This window comes from Prunus avium, chromosome 1 (genome assembly GCF_965620075.1).
Source record: "Prunus avium chromosome 1, drPruAviu1.hap1.1, whole genome shotgun sequence".
Classification (NCBI taxonomy): Eukaryota; Viridiplantae; Streptophyta; class Magnoliopsida; order Rosales; family Rosaceae; genus Prunus; species Prunus avium.
This window is the reverse complement of record NC_142284.1, coordinates 59,420,820-59,438,139: the sequence shown is the minus strand read 5'-3', so window position 1 is coordinate 59,438,139 and position 17,320 is coordinate 59,420,820. Positions and strand designations below refer to the sequence as shown.

The following is a 17,320-nucleotide window of genomic DNA, read 5'->3' as shown; positions in this document are numbered from 1 at the left end:
AATACACAAGCCTTTGGACTTAGGAGAAAACTCCATCTTTTCCTCCCACGTTCTCCCCTTGGTTTCCAGACTTGGACCACAACTTGGGCAGACCAAAGGCTAGCTATTAGTGGCTGCATGTCCAGCCACCCTATATATACCCATAGGGTGGCTACACCTTGAAGCAAGTCAACAAAACATCCTTCAATGCTCCCTCAAACTTCCCAACTGATTTCCAACCCCTATTAGACTCAGAGGTGACCCCTAGGGTCCTTACAATTCGGTGGAAAGCGATAGCCATTGAAAATAGAGTTCGAAACTCGAGGAAAAACACCAACAGCAACTCTGGGCGACTGGTCGCCCAGAGTCTTCAGCGCACGAGTTTGTCTTCTTGAGACCGGTTGCCCGTCGCATTTTCTTCAGACTTCAACTCTACTTCAAAACGACCGGTTGCTCCATCCTTGCGACCGGTCGCTTCCTCTGAAGCTTGCATCCTTAATGTGAGCCATTTTTCCAACACACACCCAATCACCACAGCCAACCCCTCATCTCACTGACCCAGAACAATAACTCCCCATCCCCAGCTCAGCCATTCCAATGCTCTCTCTCTGCAAATGATGGGTATATTTTATATTATATATTTAACCCCATTCTTGGTACATTTTGGTTCATATTTTGGAAGAATTTTGATACTTTGAATTGTTTTCTCAATATAGGACTTTCGACTTTCTCTAGAGCAAAACATAATCAAATGGACGAATTTTGGAGTAATTCCAGTTGGAGGACGTTCGTGAGTCACTTGGCTTGATCGTATCAAAATTTCAGACTTTTCTACCAAGCGGTTATTTTCTGGCGATATAATAAAGGAGCAGTGTGCAGCGCTGGAAAGTGACGTTTTGGGCTTTTATGGCGTTTTTGGAGCCCGAGATGACCTCTGATGGATTCGTGGCCTTCTGGAGAAGTGTTCAGAACGTTTTTATCTTTAAAACGAGCTGTATTGGGCCGGATTTGGAGCAGATTTGAGGCCAAAACGTGGCTGGGCAGATTGGGGGCAGATTCTCCTAGTCCAATTTGGATTTTATGTCATGTCATTATTTTATTTTATTTAGTTTCCTTGTGGGGTTAGAAAAGCAGGTTGTGGGCAGCTAGGTTTTAGGAAGTATTTAAGTTCTTTTTCACAACAAATTTTGGGCTTCTTCTCTTTTGGCTTTTGAACGCGACTTTGCTAGGGTTTTTGAAGAACTTCTACTTCAAGGTGTTTTCGATCTTTATTATTTTAATGAAGAACTTGATTATTTTTATTATGAACATGCGTAACTAACTCTCTTTTGCTAGGGTGAGGCCACGAGCCTTAGCAAGAATTTGTAGTTTTTGTCCAATTTGCTTATGATTATATGCATGCAGGTTTTCGAATTATTCATCACTGGGTTAAACTATCTAAGTGTCTTGATGCTTGATCACCATTAGGATGTTTAGAAAAGTAATTTGATGCAGTTTTGGTCGGAGGTCGGTCCCTGAAATTGACGAAGGCTTCTTGTGATTAATATGTGCAAGTTCACTTAGGATGAATACCACGTCTTAAGGGTTGCATGGTTTTTCAAAAGGTTTCACAGAACTTAATGAGTCATGTATGTTTAGATTTGATCTGAATACCACAGACGGATTGCATGTGTGATATAGGCTCTATGTTGGGGGGTCCAAGTAGGCATATATTAGGAATACCTAACCTTCGAAATATGCATGTATAGGTCATAAGTAATTGGGAGAACTATATAAGATTGTTAAGGTGATGGCGGATCCCTAGTGCTTTCTTAATTTGATTTCTAAAAACACAATTGTTTCTCTTGCCCTGAGTTGTAAGTTTGCTTATTGCCTTATTTTTATTAGTTAAATTCGCTTTAATTTAAGGTCTTCAAATCAAACTTCTCAAATTTCTCTTTTACAATAATTAATTAGAATTTGGTTTGATACGAGTTATTTAATAATCCCTGCGGAGAACGACCTTGCGAGAATCATTTATACTACAATAACCTTGTCATTCTTGCAAGTTTTATAGGAGTTTTAACCTTGTTTGCGCATGTACAAAAAAGCCTATCAGCAAACATGTTCAATTTTTTTTGTTGGACCTTCTAGCTCTACCCAAATCCTCTACTGCTTCAACAACAACTAATAAAACAAAGCATCACCCAAATTCTCGATTGAAATCCTAGCAGGCAGTGACAACCCCATTCCCCACCCTAGATCCGAACCCTACCAGCATCGCAACCCAATGTCCACCATCGCCACCCTCTCTCTTGATCTCCGACCAAGCTCCACTCCCCACTTCAAATCTCGGTTGTTTGAAACCTAGAGCCCCTTCCTTAAACCCCTCTCTCTCTCGAATAAACCCATGAAAATTGCACCAATGGGTTGCAGGGTTGGTGGGTGCGAAGAGCTAACGAGGGTGGATATGGCTGGGGAGTCACAAATGGGTATTGGGTCGCGCAGAGAGAGAGAGAGAGAGAGAGAGAGAGAGAGAGAGAGAGAGAATGTGTGTGTGTATGGTGGTTGTGGGAGCGTAGCGGGCAGAAGGGAGAGGCGGAGGTGGATGGGGTGGGTCTCCCCCCTCTGTTTATAATTTGTCTTCATATTTTTAACATTCGAGTCCTAAAAATGAGGGCAAATTGATCATGCCGATGCTTTTATTATGTAGGGTATTTCATCAAATTATCCCCGAACTTATACCTAATAATTAATTTACCCCTTGATTTTTTTAAATAAAAAATTAAGGACTCAAATTGACTTTTATTCTCAATGTTCCCCTTCACAAGACTTGTATTTTTCTTCTTCTTTTTTCTTTGTCTTTTTTTATTGGAGTGCTCGTCTCTTCCCTCTCTTTTCACGCCTCTTTTTCCCAAGCTTCCTTGCATTTTCATGACCTTCTATCTTAGCCGTCCAAGCCAGCATCCACAGAGAGCGACCCCTGACTTTGGGTAGTTCGCTCAAGGCCAAACCACTGCCCAGAAAAGAATAATTAATTATGAGATAACTTCTTCTGCTCAAGTCGGATCGGAAGGCAGTATCAATTTGTAGTTGGTCTGATCTGAACCAGTATCAATTAATGGATGCCAGGAAAGCCCATAAAGCCTCTTCATCCTCACCATCCTCCTCATCAAAACGTTGGGAGTACCACATATTCTTGAGCTTCAGAGGTGAAGACACGCGCAAGGGCTTCACGTCCCACCTTCACAAGGCATTAGAAAGCAGGGGATACGATGTTTTTATGGACGAGGACGATCTACAAGTAGGGCAAGTTATAAAACCAGAACTGTTGCAGGCAATTGAAAAGTCCAAGATCTCTGTAATTGTCTTCTCAACGAGGTATGCAGATTCCAGTTGGTGTCTTGATGAGCTGGTGAAGATCATGGAGTGTAGAAGAACACTGAATCAAATCGTTTTGCCAATATTCTACAATGTGGATCCTTCAGACGTCAGAAAACAGACTGGTACTTTGGCATCTGATTTTCAGAAACATACCATCCGACATAAAGATGAGGTGGTAAAGGAGTGGAGAAAGGCTCTTACTGAAGCTGCGAATTTGTGTGCCGGGGTTCTCGAAGACAGGTAATCAGTGATTTCCTTGGAATATGATCTCCTTAATTACGTGATTACTGGAATACAAAGGCCCTTTTTTAGTTTTCAATTTTCATTTTCACTTTTTTTGAAAATTGAAACCGAAACTATGTTTGGTAACAATTTTCGTCTTCTGTTTTTTTTTTATTTAAGTGAAAACTAGTTTTCAAAATGACCCTTAAGTTTGAGTGATACTTTTAAGTTTGAAAACATGAAGAAGAAAAAATTGTCCTTCAAATCAGTCAATTCAGCAAAATCGGATACATGATGATATGTTTGTGTATATGTTCTATGGGTAATAATTTGATGTACTATATGTAAATATACTTTAAACTAAGAATCAACTTTATAGTGATCTAGATTCATAAAATTTTAAATTATTTGGTGATTAAGATTTTATGAGAGAAAAACATTGTCGGGAATATATATTTTAGCTATTTAGTGCTCGTGTTAAATTCCCCTTCTTTTTGGCTGACATGGACTTAGCCAAATTGGTAAAAATAGATATGCTCCTCACTTTGGACTTGAGTTCCAATCCCTCTCCTCGTAGTTTAGATCATATTAAAATAAAATATCGTTTGCATAATAAAAAAATATAATCAAGATGTTATCATAATTACTTAAAAAGTAAACTGCATAATTGCCCTGAAATATCACCTAATTTTCGAATTCCTCCTGTACTTTTATTTAGTCATTTAAGGATACAAATGAATTTCTTTGGCCAATGTCTCCCATATTGTTAAATTCCCTAACATTTCATCCACTTCCCCTTCAATATTAAAGTTAAATTTGTGATTTCCTATATACTTATTTCAAAGAAAAATAAAACTAATCATGAAAGTTAAAAGAAAAAAAAACATATGCAGCACCCATAGGGGTGTACGCAGCGGCGGACCCATGAATTTTTCAACGGAGGTGCAATTTTTAAAAGCTAAGAGCTCAAAAAAAAAAAAAAAAAAAAAAAAGAACATCCTTATCATTTAATCAATACTAATGTTATTCATAATTAATTTAAAAAAATAACATTACAATTAACCTACAATTGTTGTGTCGTCTTTGTTGACTTTGTTGTCCTTTTGGGGCTGGGGAGAGACGAGGTGACAGGACCCGCCCCGGATTTCCTCGGAACCCGGGTCGGATCCCGCCTAAATATCCGGCATTCCGCAGATGCCGGGCCCATGTACTAAAACCCGAGACTTTCTACCAAATTTTTGGCAGAGTCTCCCCTGTAAACAGGACATAACCCAAAAAAATTTCAACCTGTCAAAAACACAGATATTTACAACCCAACAGCCAGCATGCATTACACAATACATAGCGTTTACAAACTGTGGCCTCCGGCCTCAAAATACCAAAATTCTAACTGGGCAATAACAGAGCATCTAACAGAATTCAAAGAAAATAAAAGTGGGAAGGAAGTTTAACGATTTTACATAGCACAGAGGCCCTGAGAAGGCTCAAGTGCTGAAGCTCGTGAAAACAGGAGCACAAGGCACGGCACTGCGGCTCGTTCCAGTCAACTACTGGCTGTGGGGCGCAAAACAGAAAATTGTGAGTGGACAAAACAACGTTTAGTTCAATTTAAACCAAAGTAGTATAACCCCACTGTTAGAAAACCATGCATGAACTCAATACATTAAAAACCATTATATTCATACATACATAGTTTGCTCAACCCGAGCTAAATCCGAAATTCAGTGAAACTTGCAAATCAACCCACCCAAACCTTTCCTTACAAAACCCAAATCAAACTCTCGAAACCCGTGCCCACCGGCACGACGGGCGGGGAAGTATCCTCGCTAAAAAATAAGAACAATTGCCTAACACTAAAATATGAGAGATACACTCTATATATATATATAAGACACACCTAATTGTACCGGGGAAACAATCCAGCAGGGGATTGTTGACTAGCTCACAATTATCAGCCCTCAAACGGACTATGTGGCTAGGGACAAGCCGTCCAACTGGGGGACTAACTCTCAGCCAGCACGTACGGACGAAGAATCAAGACCCGTACGCCTGTAAACAGTCCTACGCGCGCAGACTACCCAATTAAGGGTCTACAGCGACACCCCGTTAAGGTATGCCCCGGGTTCCGATATTTCCAAGTATCACATTTCCATAATCCATTCACAAATCCAGGGGGAGGTACACGGGGTAGTGCTTATAGCACTTCACTGACAATCTATACCACATCTTTCCACAACTCATAAAACAACCCCGTACTTCCCACACATAGCCCTCAAAGATAGATAACAATTCACATATATCAATTCATATATACTCAAGATACTTAGAATATCAAAACCCAGAAAATATACCAAATACTTACGAACATATTAGTTTCACTTTAAAGCACAAATTAACTGTCAGTAAATCCTTAAATTCTTATACATGCAATTTCCAAGATAAATCCATGTTATTTATTTGAAAACAAGGTCCACTCACAGGTAGTCCCACGCTGTGTGACCCCGAGAGGGTCCTGCCTGCTCCGAAGGCGGAGTCGGATTACCTATTTCAGAATAGGAATACGATATAAAAATCCAACTCTTCAAAATAAGACTTTAAAATAAAATCCTAATTTTCCCGGGTTTCTAGTACGCACGAGGAACGAGACACTCCTAGGGTCCACCTAAGAGTTTCAAACGCTGAAAAAGTCTCGGAAGACACTCGGTCAACCGGACGGTCAAAACTCACGATCGAACGGTTATCGTAAATCATAAACTTTAAATTATTGAACCGGAACATCCGGGGCTCCGATTCACAATCCGTGAATTCCTATGCGATCCTAGGAATGCCTGGAACAACATACGTGGAATTGGGTTTGATCCAACGGGCCAAACACATCGAACCCAAAAATCACATAATATGTCAAATTGGTTCGAGGCCCAAACGATATCCAAATTGAGATCCGTAAACTCCTACGCGCTCGTGACAACACAAGTATCGTTCTAGGATAAAGTATGACCTCTGCCGGACTGCCCACGCGCCGCCCCACGCGCTGCCGCGCGTGGGTGGCTTAATCACAATTCCGGTGACCGGAAAAACTTAGTATTTTGGCTCCAAACTCCTAACCTAGGTAATACACCTAATTTGGAACCACTTTTCTTCTTGGGTGAAGGCCAGAAAATGGCCGGAAGTGGCCCAAAATGGTGGCCGAAACTGCCAGTTTTCTTCAATTCGAAATTTGAGTTATAAACTCTCAAAATTTCTGGAAACCTAACCAACAGGCAGCTAGAGTACGAAAAATAGATGAATTTTCATACCTCACTCGTCCAATTTGGTTGAGAAACGAAGGAGAACGAAGGTGTTGAAGTTCCACGATTTTCCGGCCTGTTTTCTGCGATTTCCGGCGGCTGTCGACGACCCCAGGTGCGGTGCTGGCCGGGGAAGAGAGAGGAGGAGGTGGCGGTTCGATCGAGTCCGGTCTCGTGGCCGGTGGTGCAGCGTGGCGGTGACGGTGGCTCTGCGAAGGTGCGGCTGGAAGTTTTTGTCGAAGGGGAAGGAGGGTCGCGGGAGAGAGAGAGAGTCACGGGAGAGAGAGAGGGAAATGAGAGAAAGTGAGGAAAAATAAAAAGAAAACTGATTTTATCCCAAAATAATTTCTGAAAATAATAACAATTAAATCCCCAACGCATTTCCGATCGCATTTTCTTCGTTTCAAGTCCAATTCGAGCCTACCGCGTGTCTACGGACTCAGCTCAGTACCACCTTTCTAAAAACACCACTTGCTGCCCCAAACTCTCTTCATATAAAAATTGACCTTTTTGCCCCCACTTCGAAGGCAAAATTGGAAATTCCAAATTTTAATTAAATTAAAACCAATCTTAATAATATTTTGGGTCGGGATGTTACACGAGGTCGACCTTATTCTTGGTCTTGGTGGCCAGCTCGTCTCTCAGCTTTGTGGGGTCCACTTTTCCGACCACCGTCAGCTTGTTCGCTTGGCCCGCAGATTTCACCGACTCAACGCCTGTGTTGCATATATAATACACAACTTAAAAACCATCCCAGAAATGAAACAAAATAATAATAATAATAATAATTGAATCTAATTGTGGATGAGATTCAACCCATAAAGTAGAAACAGAGCATAATCTGAATCAAATTCCTTTGGAATATTACTTTTTCCATGCACCAAAATAGAGAAAATAAAAAGAAGACAATTTCATGAGGAGTAAAGAGAGATCAGAATCTCTGAAGACAAAATTTGAAGGAAATCTGATAAACTGGGGTTGAATGATTTTACCTTGAGAAGATTTGACCCATTTGACAATCTTAGAGGAGCTGGGGCCGTCCTTCTTCTTCTCACCCCCGTCATTGTTCTTGTTCTTGTTCTCGACGCCATTGATGTTGTTCTTCTGCATGAAACCCAAAAACAAACACCAAAACCATTACTCAAACACAAACCCATCAAGCAAACGCAAGCATATAGAGAGAAAATAAGGGCTAAACCAAACGATAGAGAATCAGAGGCGGATGAATTGGGTCTCACCTTGGCCATTGACAATGGCCCAGTCACTTGCGCATTTCGTCGAACACCTCATGTGCATCGCTGGTCTAAAGCAGAGGTGCAACTCCAGCACCTGTAATGGCGATTTCCAGCGACCGGAGGTGCGGGCGCGCCTCCTTGCGCCTGCACAGGTCCGCCACTGGGTGTACGTCGGTTCGAAACGAATACAATTAAGTCAATCTGCATCCGATCCAATATATATTGGATTGTGATTTTTTCAATCCAATCCCATCATATTAGATGTTTAAATCCAATCCAATCCAATTGATATTTGATTGGATGATCGGTTCTGATAATGAAAAAAATATAATAATAAAATATTAATCATTTATCCTTAGGTTTAATCTAATCAAACATATTAATAGACGTAAATATAAAATATAAATGAAATAATAAAGAAAATTGTTTTGATTATATAATATACTAGCCTCTCCGCATGCGCTTCCGCGCTTGCGATAGGCTTTTAAAAAAAAATTATTTATTTTAGAATTAAAAAAGAGAATGGATAGTTGTGTTCCATAAAAATAGGATCCATTATCAGAATTTTCTTTTATTTTTAATTTTTTTAATATGAAAAGTGTGAATTTACCATATTATCCTCATTTAATTAATAATTTCAATTCTTAATGTTTGCATTAACCAATGGCATTTTCTGATATTTTGAATGTTTCACCATTCTTTGCCTTTTGCTTTATATATATAGATTAAATATAACTCCATTAAATGATTTAAAATATTCACAAGGTCATGATTTTCCCACTCCTCTTTTGTCCACTTAATTTTTAATAGTTTTTACTGTAACAAAAAGGCTTATTTTTTCATATACCCCTTGAAAGTGTATTTGAGTCTCACTTGGCCCCCTGAAACTCTTTTTGTCACACTTTACCTTTTATTTCACACAAACTTGTCTCACTTTACCCCATTTTTCACAAAATATTAATTAAAAATTTCAATTTCAATTTTAAAACTTAAAATCCATAAAACATTTGTAAAGAAAATTAATATTTTAGAAAATATAAGATTAAAACAAAAACAAAAACTACATCCCTACCCCTGCCCCTGCCCCTCCACCTCCCCATCCGTCTACCCCTACCCCTCCCCCTCTGCCCCATCCTCCTCTTTTGGTTCAGCATCCTTGGAGTCTTTATTGTGCTCCCTGCGCCCTGTTGAGTTTGATATTTTAGAATCTTTTTTGGCTTTGTTTCTCCTGATCATACCAAAACATTGAAATCCAATTCAAAACCATACAGAAAAGCAATTAGTTTCGGTGAGAAAGAGGGGAGTTCTGAATTGTTGCAGAGATAGGAAGAAAACAAAAAATAGAAAAGCATGTAGAAGGGACCAATAAATATAAGAGCATGTAGCAGAGACAAAAAAAGAGAGAGAAGGGCATGTCATCAAACAAATCCGGAATTCAGGTCTTGAAACATGATTTCTTTTTTATCCAGCAAAACAATAAATAGGAATTTTTTTTAAACCACCCACTCTTCAAACAATTGATATGGGAAGATAGTGTTTTTGTTTTTCTTCTTGGAGAAAGGAAAACTTGTTGACAGGTAAGATTTTGAGGCAGAGACGCAGGAAGAAGGAAAACTTTAGCGTTAGTTGAGTTAGGTCTTTTCTTTTTACTTTTTTAATTATTAGTAAATCGGGTTTTCGTTTTAAAGATGATGTGTCAAACTTTAATTTCTTAGATTAAATTTTAATGAGGTGGCGTGTGGAGCACAAAAGACAAGCAGATCATGGCAGAGAAAAGCAGATCATGGCAGAGAAAATCAAAGCAGAGGATCCGAATCCTATCCTTGCACCCTAGTTCGAATTCCATCTCCGTAATTTAGAATATTGCTTGTATAAAAATACTAATAATGATAATTGAGACCTAATGTAAATGCAAATAAGTAGAAATCTAATGTTTCATCATAATGAGTCTTTAGTTTTGCTTCCGAATTCAATTTTCAGGAATGAAGCAAAGTTTATCGAGGCATTTATTGAGAATAATATTATCGGACGGCTTTCCACAACTCCCCTACCAGTAGCCGCTTACCCGGTTGGAGTCGACTCTCGTGTACATGATATGATCAGTTATCTTTTAGGTGGTGGATCACAAGATGTTGTCATGATTGGAATTTGGGGGATGGGCGGACTGGGCAAAACAACAGCTGCGAAGGCCATTTATAATCGAATTAAGGATAAATTCGAAGCTCATGGTTTCCTTGGAGACATTAGGGACACTGCAAATAGACATGGTCTTGTTTATTTGCAAAAACTACTTCTTGCTGAAATCTACAAGAAACCGACCAAATTTCACATAAGTTGTGTTGATGGAGGGATGGGTATGATAAAAAAAGAACTTGGATGTAAAAGGGTACTTGTAATTATCGACGATGTAGATGAAAAGGAGCAACTCGAAGCGATAGTTGGAAATCGTGATTGGTTTGGCTCTGGAAGTAGAATTATAATAACTACTAGAGATAAACATTTTCTAGACGTACTTCGTGTGGATAAAACTTTCACGGTTCCAGAAATGAATCCCGATGAAGGTCTTGAGCTCTTTTGTCGGCATGCCTTTCAAAAAGGTTATCCTAATGAACAATATCTTGAACTCTCAGAAAAGGTAGTTTTTTATAGTGGAGGTTTGCCACTGGCACTTAAAGTTTTAGGCTCTTTCTTGATTGGAAGAACCATAGCAGAGTGGGAAAGCCAATTGCAGGAATTGGAAGGAATCCCTCCGAAAGATATTCTAAAAAAACTTAGAATAAGCTATGACGGTCTAGATCGGGACGAGAAGTGTATATTCCTTGATATATCTTGTTTCTTCATTGGAATGAACAAAGACCATGTCAGAAAAATATTAGATGGATGTGGCTTTAAAGCAGAAATAAAAATCAGCGTGCTCCTTCAGCGGTGCCTTGTTACTGTTAATGAACAGAACCGGCTAATGATGCATAATTTACTTCGAGACATGGGCAGAGCAATCAGTCAAGAAGGTGACAAAGAAGACTGGCGTAGATTGTGGCTCCGTGAAAATGTGACAGATGTATTGGAAGACAAATCTGTAAGTACTTTTTCAATAAAAGTTTAGCATGCATCATACAAGAGAAGCCTATGTATGCGTAACATAGTCGGTTAGAATTCCCTGCATGTGTACATAATATATAGTCGGTCTCAGTCAGGCAAAATCAACCAAACTTCATGTGTACGTACTATTATAGCTTTTGTTAACAAACCTGTGGATAAAGAATTCGGTTAACAATGTTTTTCTTGCTGAGTGCCTTTTTTTAATGGGGAACTAAAAAAGTTGAAGGACTTGGTCTAAATCTGCGAAGCTCGGAAAAGGCTAGTTTCGGTACTGAAGGATTTAGCAAAATGAGAAAACTGAAATTGCTCCAGCTCAACTATGTAGAGCTCACCGGAGAGTACAAATTTCTTTCCAAAAATTTAAGATGGTTGTGCTGGCATGGATTCCTTCTAGATTCGATACCAGGTGACTTTGATCTAACAAGCCTAATTGCTATGGACCTGCAGTTCAGCAAACTCAAAGTAGTTTGGAAGGATTGCAAGGTAAGTTGGAGAACTAAACCAAATGTGCATTATTATTGCATTCAAGAAGTTTCAATATTGAGTCTTTTTTTTATTCTGTTATTTAATAAGTTCATGTTTTAGTGGGAAAATAAACAATCAGTTATTTTATTACTAGGATGATGAAGTATTAAGATGTGAGAGTGGGTTTTAGGTCATGATATTTTAAATAGGTCTTTTATCAATGTTATTCGTTGAACTGAATTAAAATGAAATAGCATATTCTCTCAAGAAATTAGTGTCTATTTGTGTTGTGTATTTCTCTTCCTCCTACAAGGTATAATAATTCCAATCGAGTTGTTAGTTTTTTCTGTCTGGTTTTATACATAGATTATGTTCACGTTTTTATCAGACCTTTTCGGATTTTAATTTCCATTTAATTTTGTTTTTGTGTAACAGTTGCTTGAGAAGTTGACAATCATTAATCTGAGTCATTCTCATGATCTAACAACATCACTAGACTTTTCAAAAGTCCCAAATCTCGAGGAGTTGATATTGGAATGTACGAGTTTGTCTGATGTCCATGAATCCATTGGTGATCTCAAAAGACTTGCTTTGGTAAATCTTGAACACTGCAAAATGCTTAAAGATCTCCCACTGAATTTATATCGATCCAAGTCTATTGAAACTCTTCTACTTAATGGTTGTTCAAGAATTGAAAACTTGGCTGAGGGCTTAGGGGACATGGTATCATTGACAACTCTGAAAGCAGACGATACAGCTGTAACAAAAATACCATCTTCCATAGTAAAATTGAAGAACCTGAGATCTTTATCTCTGTGTGGTTTGGAACGGTTACCTGGCTTTTTGCCCCATTCTTACCTGAGATCTTCAGGTCTCCGTGGTTTGGAAGGGTCACAACCAACTGGTTTTTTGCCCCCTTTGTTAGATGGCTTAAACTCTTTAAGAAAATTAGCTCTTGCAGACTGCAGTTTAACAGATGATGAACTCCCTAAGGATCTTGGGAGCCTAAGTTCCTTAGAACATTTAGATTGTGGACAAAATTCTTTTTGTAGACTGCCAAGCCTAAGTGGTCTTTCAAAGCTGGAATATTTGTGTTTAAATGACTGCAGAAAACTTCGTGCAATCCCAGAATTACCGAAAAATCTGAAAGTTCTGAGAGGGTTTGGCTGCACAGCATTGGAAACAATGCCAGATTTTTCAGAAATGTCAAGTATAAGAGAACTATATTTATCTGATTCGTACAAACTCACTGAGATTCCTGGCTTGGATAAGTCATTAAACTCCGTGACAAGGATTCATATGGAAGGCTGCACCAATCTCACCACCAATTTCACAAAGAAAATCCTACAGGTCAACCCTTCTCTCTCTCTCTCTCTCTCTCTCTCACACACACACACACACACACACAGATGCACATCCACGTCCACCGCATGTATACACATGAATGAATACGAACGTACTTACACAAATTTGGCTCTACATGGTATAGGGATGGACTTCTTGCGGATTTGGAGGCATTTATCTTGAAGGAATTTATGGTATTCCAAAGTGGTTCAAGTTGGTCGGTAATGAGTACAATGTAGTGGATTTTAAAGTGCCCCAAATTTTCAGTTGTGATTTAAAAGGGTTAACATTGTGTTGCGTTTACTCTTCAGACAACCCAAAACCAAAAGATGGTCTGGGCATTATGGTTAGAAATGTAACGCAGGGAACTACTTTGCACACCTGGCCAGCAATTGCCTCGGTAAAAACAGACAGTAAACATGAAGATTATTATCTTTGGCAGGGACAACTATCGAACGATAGGCTCAGTTTGCAAGGTGGGGATAAAGTCCGGCTTTCTGTATTTGCTACAGTTGATTTTGTGAGAGTGAAGAAAGTAGGGGTCAATCTAGAATGGGACAAAGTTATGAAGGAAAATATGCATGATTCGGATCCTCATCTATATGATTTGGACCCAAATCCTGATTGGTTGTCGAGAACTCCAGATGAGGCAGGACCAAGCCAAGGCGAACCATTAAGAGAATTAGTTCTTGCAAGCTGCAATTTAACTGATATTGAATTATCTAAAAAATTTGAAACAGCAGGTTCTACAGATGTTCGCATGATTGGTATTTTGGGGATGGGCGGCATTGGAAAAACAACGCTTGCCAAAACCATTTATAACAATTTTGAACGTATCTTTGAAGGTAGGAGTTTCCTTGCAAACGTGAGGGAAGTAATTGCACACCAACCCATTACTGGTCTGGTTGGTTTGCTAGAACAACTTCTAAATGATATCTTGAAAAGCAAGGACCCCATAAAGGTTGATTCTGTTGAGGTGGGGATCGATATGATAAGAGCAAGACTTTGCTGTAAAAGAGCACTTGTCATAATTGACGATGCGGATGATCTACAGCAACTAAAAGCAATAGCTGGAGCTCGTGATTGGTTTGGTCCTGGAAGTAGAATTGTTATAACAACAAGAAATAAACATTTGCTAGAGCAATTTGGAGTGGATAGCATATATATGGCTGAAGAAATGGATGAAAAAGAAGCTCTAGAGCTTTGGCATGCCTTCGAAAGTGATTATCCTAATCAAGAATATCTTGACCTCGAAAGTGATTATCCTAATCAAGAATATCTTGACCTCTCAAAACGTGTAATTCGTTACTGTCAAGGTTTGCCACTAGCACTTAAAGTTTTAGGGTCTTTTCTGAAGAAAAGAACAACAGCAGAGGGGGAAAGCCATTTGGAGAAATTGGAAAGAAGTCCTCCTGATGGAGATATTCAAAAAATACTCAGAATAAGCTTTGACAGCCTACCTGATTATACAACGAGAGAGATATTCCTTGATATATCTTGTTTCTTTATAGGAATGGACAAGGACTATGTCACACAAATATTAGATGGATGTGGCTTCTCTGCAACGATAGGAATCAGTGTCCTCATTGAACGGTGCCTTGTAACTGTTAGTGAGCAAAATGAGCTGATGATGCATGATTTGCTTCGAGACATGGGAAGAGAGATCGTTTATGAAAATGCCCACGGACACCCTAAAAAATTTAGTAGATTGTGGAAACGTGAAGACGTAACAGATGTATTGAGTGATGAATCTGTAAGTACTTTCCCACTAAAGTTTTAGAATGCCTCATGCAAGAGAAGCATATTTATCCCGTGTCTATAATAAATTAAAATGTCCTTTTCCATTTTATTTTTTTGTTTAGTACAAGCGATAGTCTAAACCAAAGTAAAAGAGGGGGTTCTCACACATCCACACTACCAAGGTGCCATATGAATTTGAACCTGGGACTTTAATCTGCAAGTTTAGACCATTTTTCACTTCGCTAGACCCTGTTGCTATTTCTTATATTATATCCATTAAGATGAAAGCTCAATTAGGCATAACCAACAAAAAATATGTGCTTTGATTGCAAACATACAAACTATAGGGCGTAACATGGTCCAACACTATTAATTATACCTTTTGGTTATACATACATGGATTTTCTAACTCGGTATCTTTTGTTAACAGGAAACTGAAGAAATTGAAGGAGTTGCTCTAGATTTGCATCGAGATGTGTTTGTGGTTGTGTTTCGATATTTGGATCCAGATTTCCCTATATTCAGTACACAAGCATTTACCAACATGAAAAAACTGAGGTTACTCCGCCTCAGCGACGTAGTGCTCACTGGAAAGTACAAAGATTTTCCCAAAAAGTTAATATGGTTGTGGTGGCATTATTTTCCTAGAGAGTCCATACCAGATGACTTTCCTGTGCAACCAAAACTAGTTGCTTTAGACCTGCAATATAGCCAACTCAAAATAGTTTGGAAGGATTGCAAGGTATAATAATCTCAACCTTCTGTTGTTGGTTCTTTCCTTCACCTTCTCTTCATTTTGCATTAATTTCTGTTTCAGAGACCAGACTAATTTTGTTTTTAATTTCCATTCTAATTTTGTTTTTGTGTAACAGTTGCATGAGAATTTGAAAATCCTTAATCTCAGTTATTCCCTTAAGCTAACAAAATCACCAGACTTTTCAAAACTCCCAAATCTCGAGGAATTGATATTGAAAGGTTGTAAGGAGTTGATTAAGGTTCACTCATCCATCGGGGATCTTGGAAGACTTTCTTTGGTAAATCTTGAAGGCTGCATAAGTCTATGGAATCTCCCACGGAATTTCTATAAATCCAAGTCTATTGAAACTCTTATACTGAATGCTTGTCAAAGGTTTGGAAAGTTGGCTAAGGGCTTAGGGAACATGGTATCATTGACAATTTTGGAAGCAGATAAGACAGCCATCAGACAAATTCCATCTTCCATAGTAAAATTGAAGAAGTTGAGAAGTTTATCTCTATCTGGTGAGAATTTTGAAATTCCATCTTTTACCCCTTCCGTTACATGGTTTAAACTCTTTAATAGATTAATGTCTTGCAGGCCATCGGTGGTTAACTGCATGCAGAAGACTTCGTGCAATCCCAGATTTACCAACCAATTTGTATGTTCTGAAAGCAAATGACCGCCCAGAATTGGAAACACTGCCAGATTTTTCAAAAATGTCGAATATGAGAGAATTGTATCTCCGTGATTCGTTCAAACTCACTGAGGTTCCAGGCTTGGATAAGTCATTAAACTCCATGACAAGGATTCATATGGAAAGCTGCACCAATCTCACTGCCGATTTTAGGAACAACATCCTACAGGTCAATCTCTTTCTCTCTCTGTCACACACAGACGCACGTGAGGTACGCACGTGCACTTGAGTAAGAATGTAATGCTTATACAAATCTTGCTCTACATGATATAGGGATGGACTTCTTCCGGATATGGTGGAATTTATTTGAATGGAATTTATGATATTCCTGAGTGGTTCAAAATCGTCAATGATGTGGACAATATCGTCTTCTTTGAAGTTCCTCAAAGAATCATGGGTCGTGATTTAAAAGGGTTGACTATATGCTTCGGTTACTCAAGCAGGTCTTATTCGCATTATCCGGAATATGTAGATTCTCAAGAAGGTCTTATTGGCATTATCGTTAGAAATCTTACCAAACAAACTGCTTTGCGCACCCGGATAGCATTTGCCTCGGTAAGACCCAACAGATACGGTGAACCTGAAGACGATTATCTTTGGCAGGGACAATTGTCAAACGATATGCTCCGTTTGGAAGGCGGTGACCACGTATCGATTCTTGTAAGGCCTGATGATGTTGATTTTGTGAGAGTGAAGAAGACAGGGGTTCATCTAGAATGGGACAAACTCATGAAGGAAAATATGGATAATCCGGATCCATATCTGGAGTTTTTTAGGGGAGTTGATGACGCATTTTTCAGGGGCAGTGTTATACATGAACAATTAGCAGTGGAATCATATCTGAATTTTTTTGCGATTGTTCCCGATGATGAAATGAGTGATATAGTTGAAGAATCAGCAGTGGAAGACGATCCTTTTGGCCGTGGCGGATGATGGAGCAGGACGGAGCCATGATGCATTTGTTCCCACTAATCAATCGAGTGTTGTGGATGAACAATTAGCTGTGGAGGGGTGTTTCGGGCATCTTAAAAGTTTTTTATTTAATCTTTTCTTCAATTGTTTTTCCCACCCTCGTTGATTGTGATTGGTTGCCAAAGAATTCCGTTGACGGGACTGATTTAAGATTGAATTTTCCTTTTTTTTTTGGCCAAAG

The 17,320-nt window shown here is 38.9% G+C and overlaps 2 protein-coding genes, 1 long non-coding RNA gene and 1 pseudogene across 4 annotated transcripts; 2 read left to right on the top strand and 2 right to left on the bottom strand.

The window, feature by feature from the left end:
* Positions 1–2,868: 2,868 nt before the first annotated feature.
* Positions 2,869–11,227, top strand: LOC110750740 (disease resistance protein RPV1). The gene is made up of 2 exons (XM_021951103.2): positions 2,869–3,582; positions 10,067–11,227. Exons 1-2 carry the CDS (start codon positions 3,080–3,082, stop codon positions 11,187–11,189), a joined length of 1,626 nt encoding a protein of 541 aa, XP_021806795.2. The 5' UTR covers positions 2,869–3,079; the 3' UTR covers positions 11,190–11,227.
* Positions 4,870–7,186, bottom strand: LOC148298102 (uncharacterized). The gene is made up of 3 exons (XR_015835787.1): positions 6,861–7,186; positions 6,043–6,106; positions 4,870–5,118 (listed from the first exon to the last, which is right to left on the bottom strand). It is a non-coding gene; the product is annotated as an uncharacterized LOC148298102 (long non-coding RNA).
* On the bottom strand, positions 7,446–8,384 carry LOC110746446 (heavy metal-associated isoprenylated plant protein 3 pseudogene; annotated as a pseudogene). Its single transcript, XR_015832839.1, has 3 exons — positions 8,090–8,384; positions 7,844–7,955; positions 7,446–7,567 (listed from the first exon to the last, which is right to left on the bottom strand). The product of XR_015832839.1 is annotated as a heavy metal-associated isoprenylated plant protein 3 pseudogene (transcript).
* Positions 11,228–11,443: 216 nt separating the features above from the next.
* LOC110750732 (uncharacterized) lies at positions 11,444–17,312 on the top strand. Its single transcript, XM_021951099.2, has 7 exons — positions 11,444–11,668; positions 12,086–13,000; positions 13,140–14,747; positions 15,165–15,476; positions 15,607–15,994; positions 16,071–16,336; positions 16,441–17,312. Exons 1-7 carry the CDS (start codon positions 11,474–11,476, stop codon positions 17,098–17,100), a joined length of 4,344 nt encoding a protein of 1,447 aa, XP_021806791.2. The 5' UTR covers positions 11,444–11,473; the 3' UTR covers positions 17,101–17,312.
* Positions 17,313–17,320: the final 8 nt, after the last annotated feature.

What these genes read in the sequence shown, in the direction of transcription:
- LOC110750740 (XM_021951103.2), top strand. Translation starts at nt 3,080, where the DNA reads ATGGATGCCAGGAAAGCCCATAAAGCCTCTTCATCCTCACCATCCTCC. An exon ending in GCCGGGGTTCTCGAAGACAG is followed by an intron (nt 3,583 to 10,066) that starts GTAATCAGTGAT and finishes TTCAATTTTCAG; the next exon opens with GAATGAAGCAAAGTTTATCG.
- LOC110750732 (XM_021951099.2), top strand. Translation starts at nt 11,474, where the DNA reads ATGAGAAAACTGAAATTGCTCCAGCTCAACTATGTAGAGCTCACCGGA. An exon ending in TCACAAAGAAAATCCTACAG is followed by an intron (nt 13,001 to 13,139) that starts GTCAACCCTTCT and finishes TACATGGTATAG; the next exon opens with GGATGGACTTCTTGCGGATT. An exon ending in ATGTATTGAGTGATGAATCT is followed by an intron (nt 14,748 to 15,164) that starts GTAAGTACTTTC and finishes TTTTGTTAACAG; the next exon opens with GAAACTGAAGAAATTGAAGG.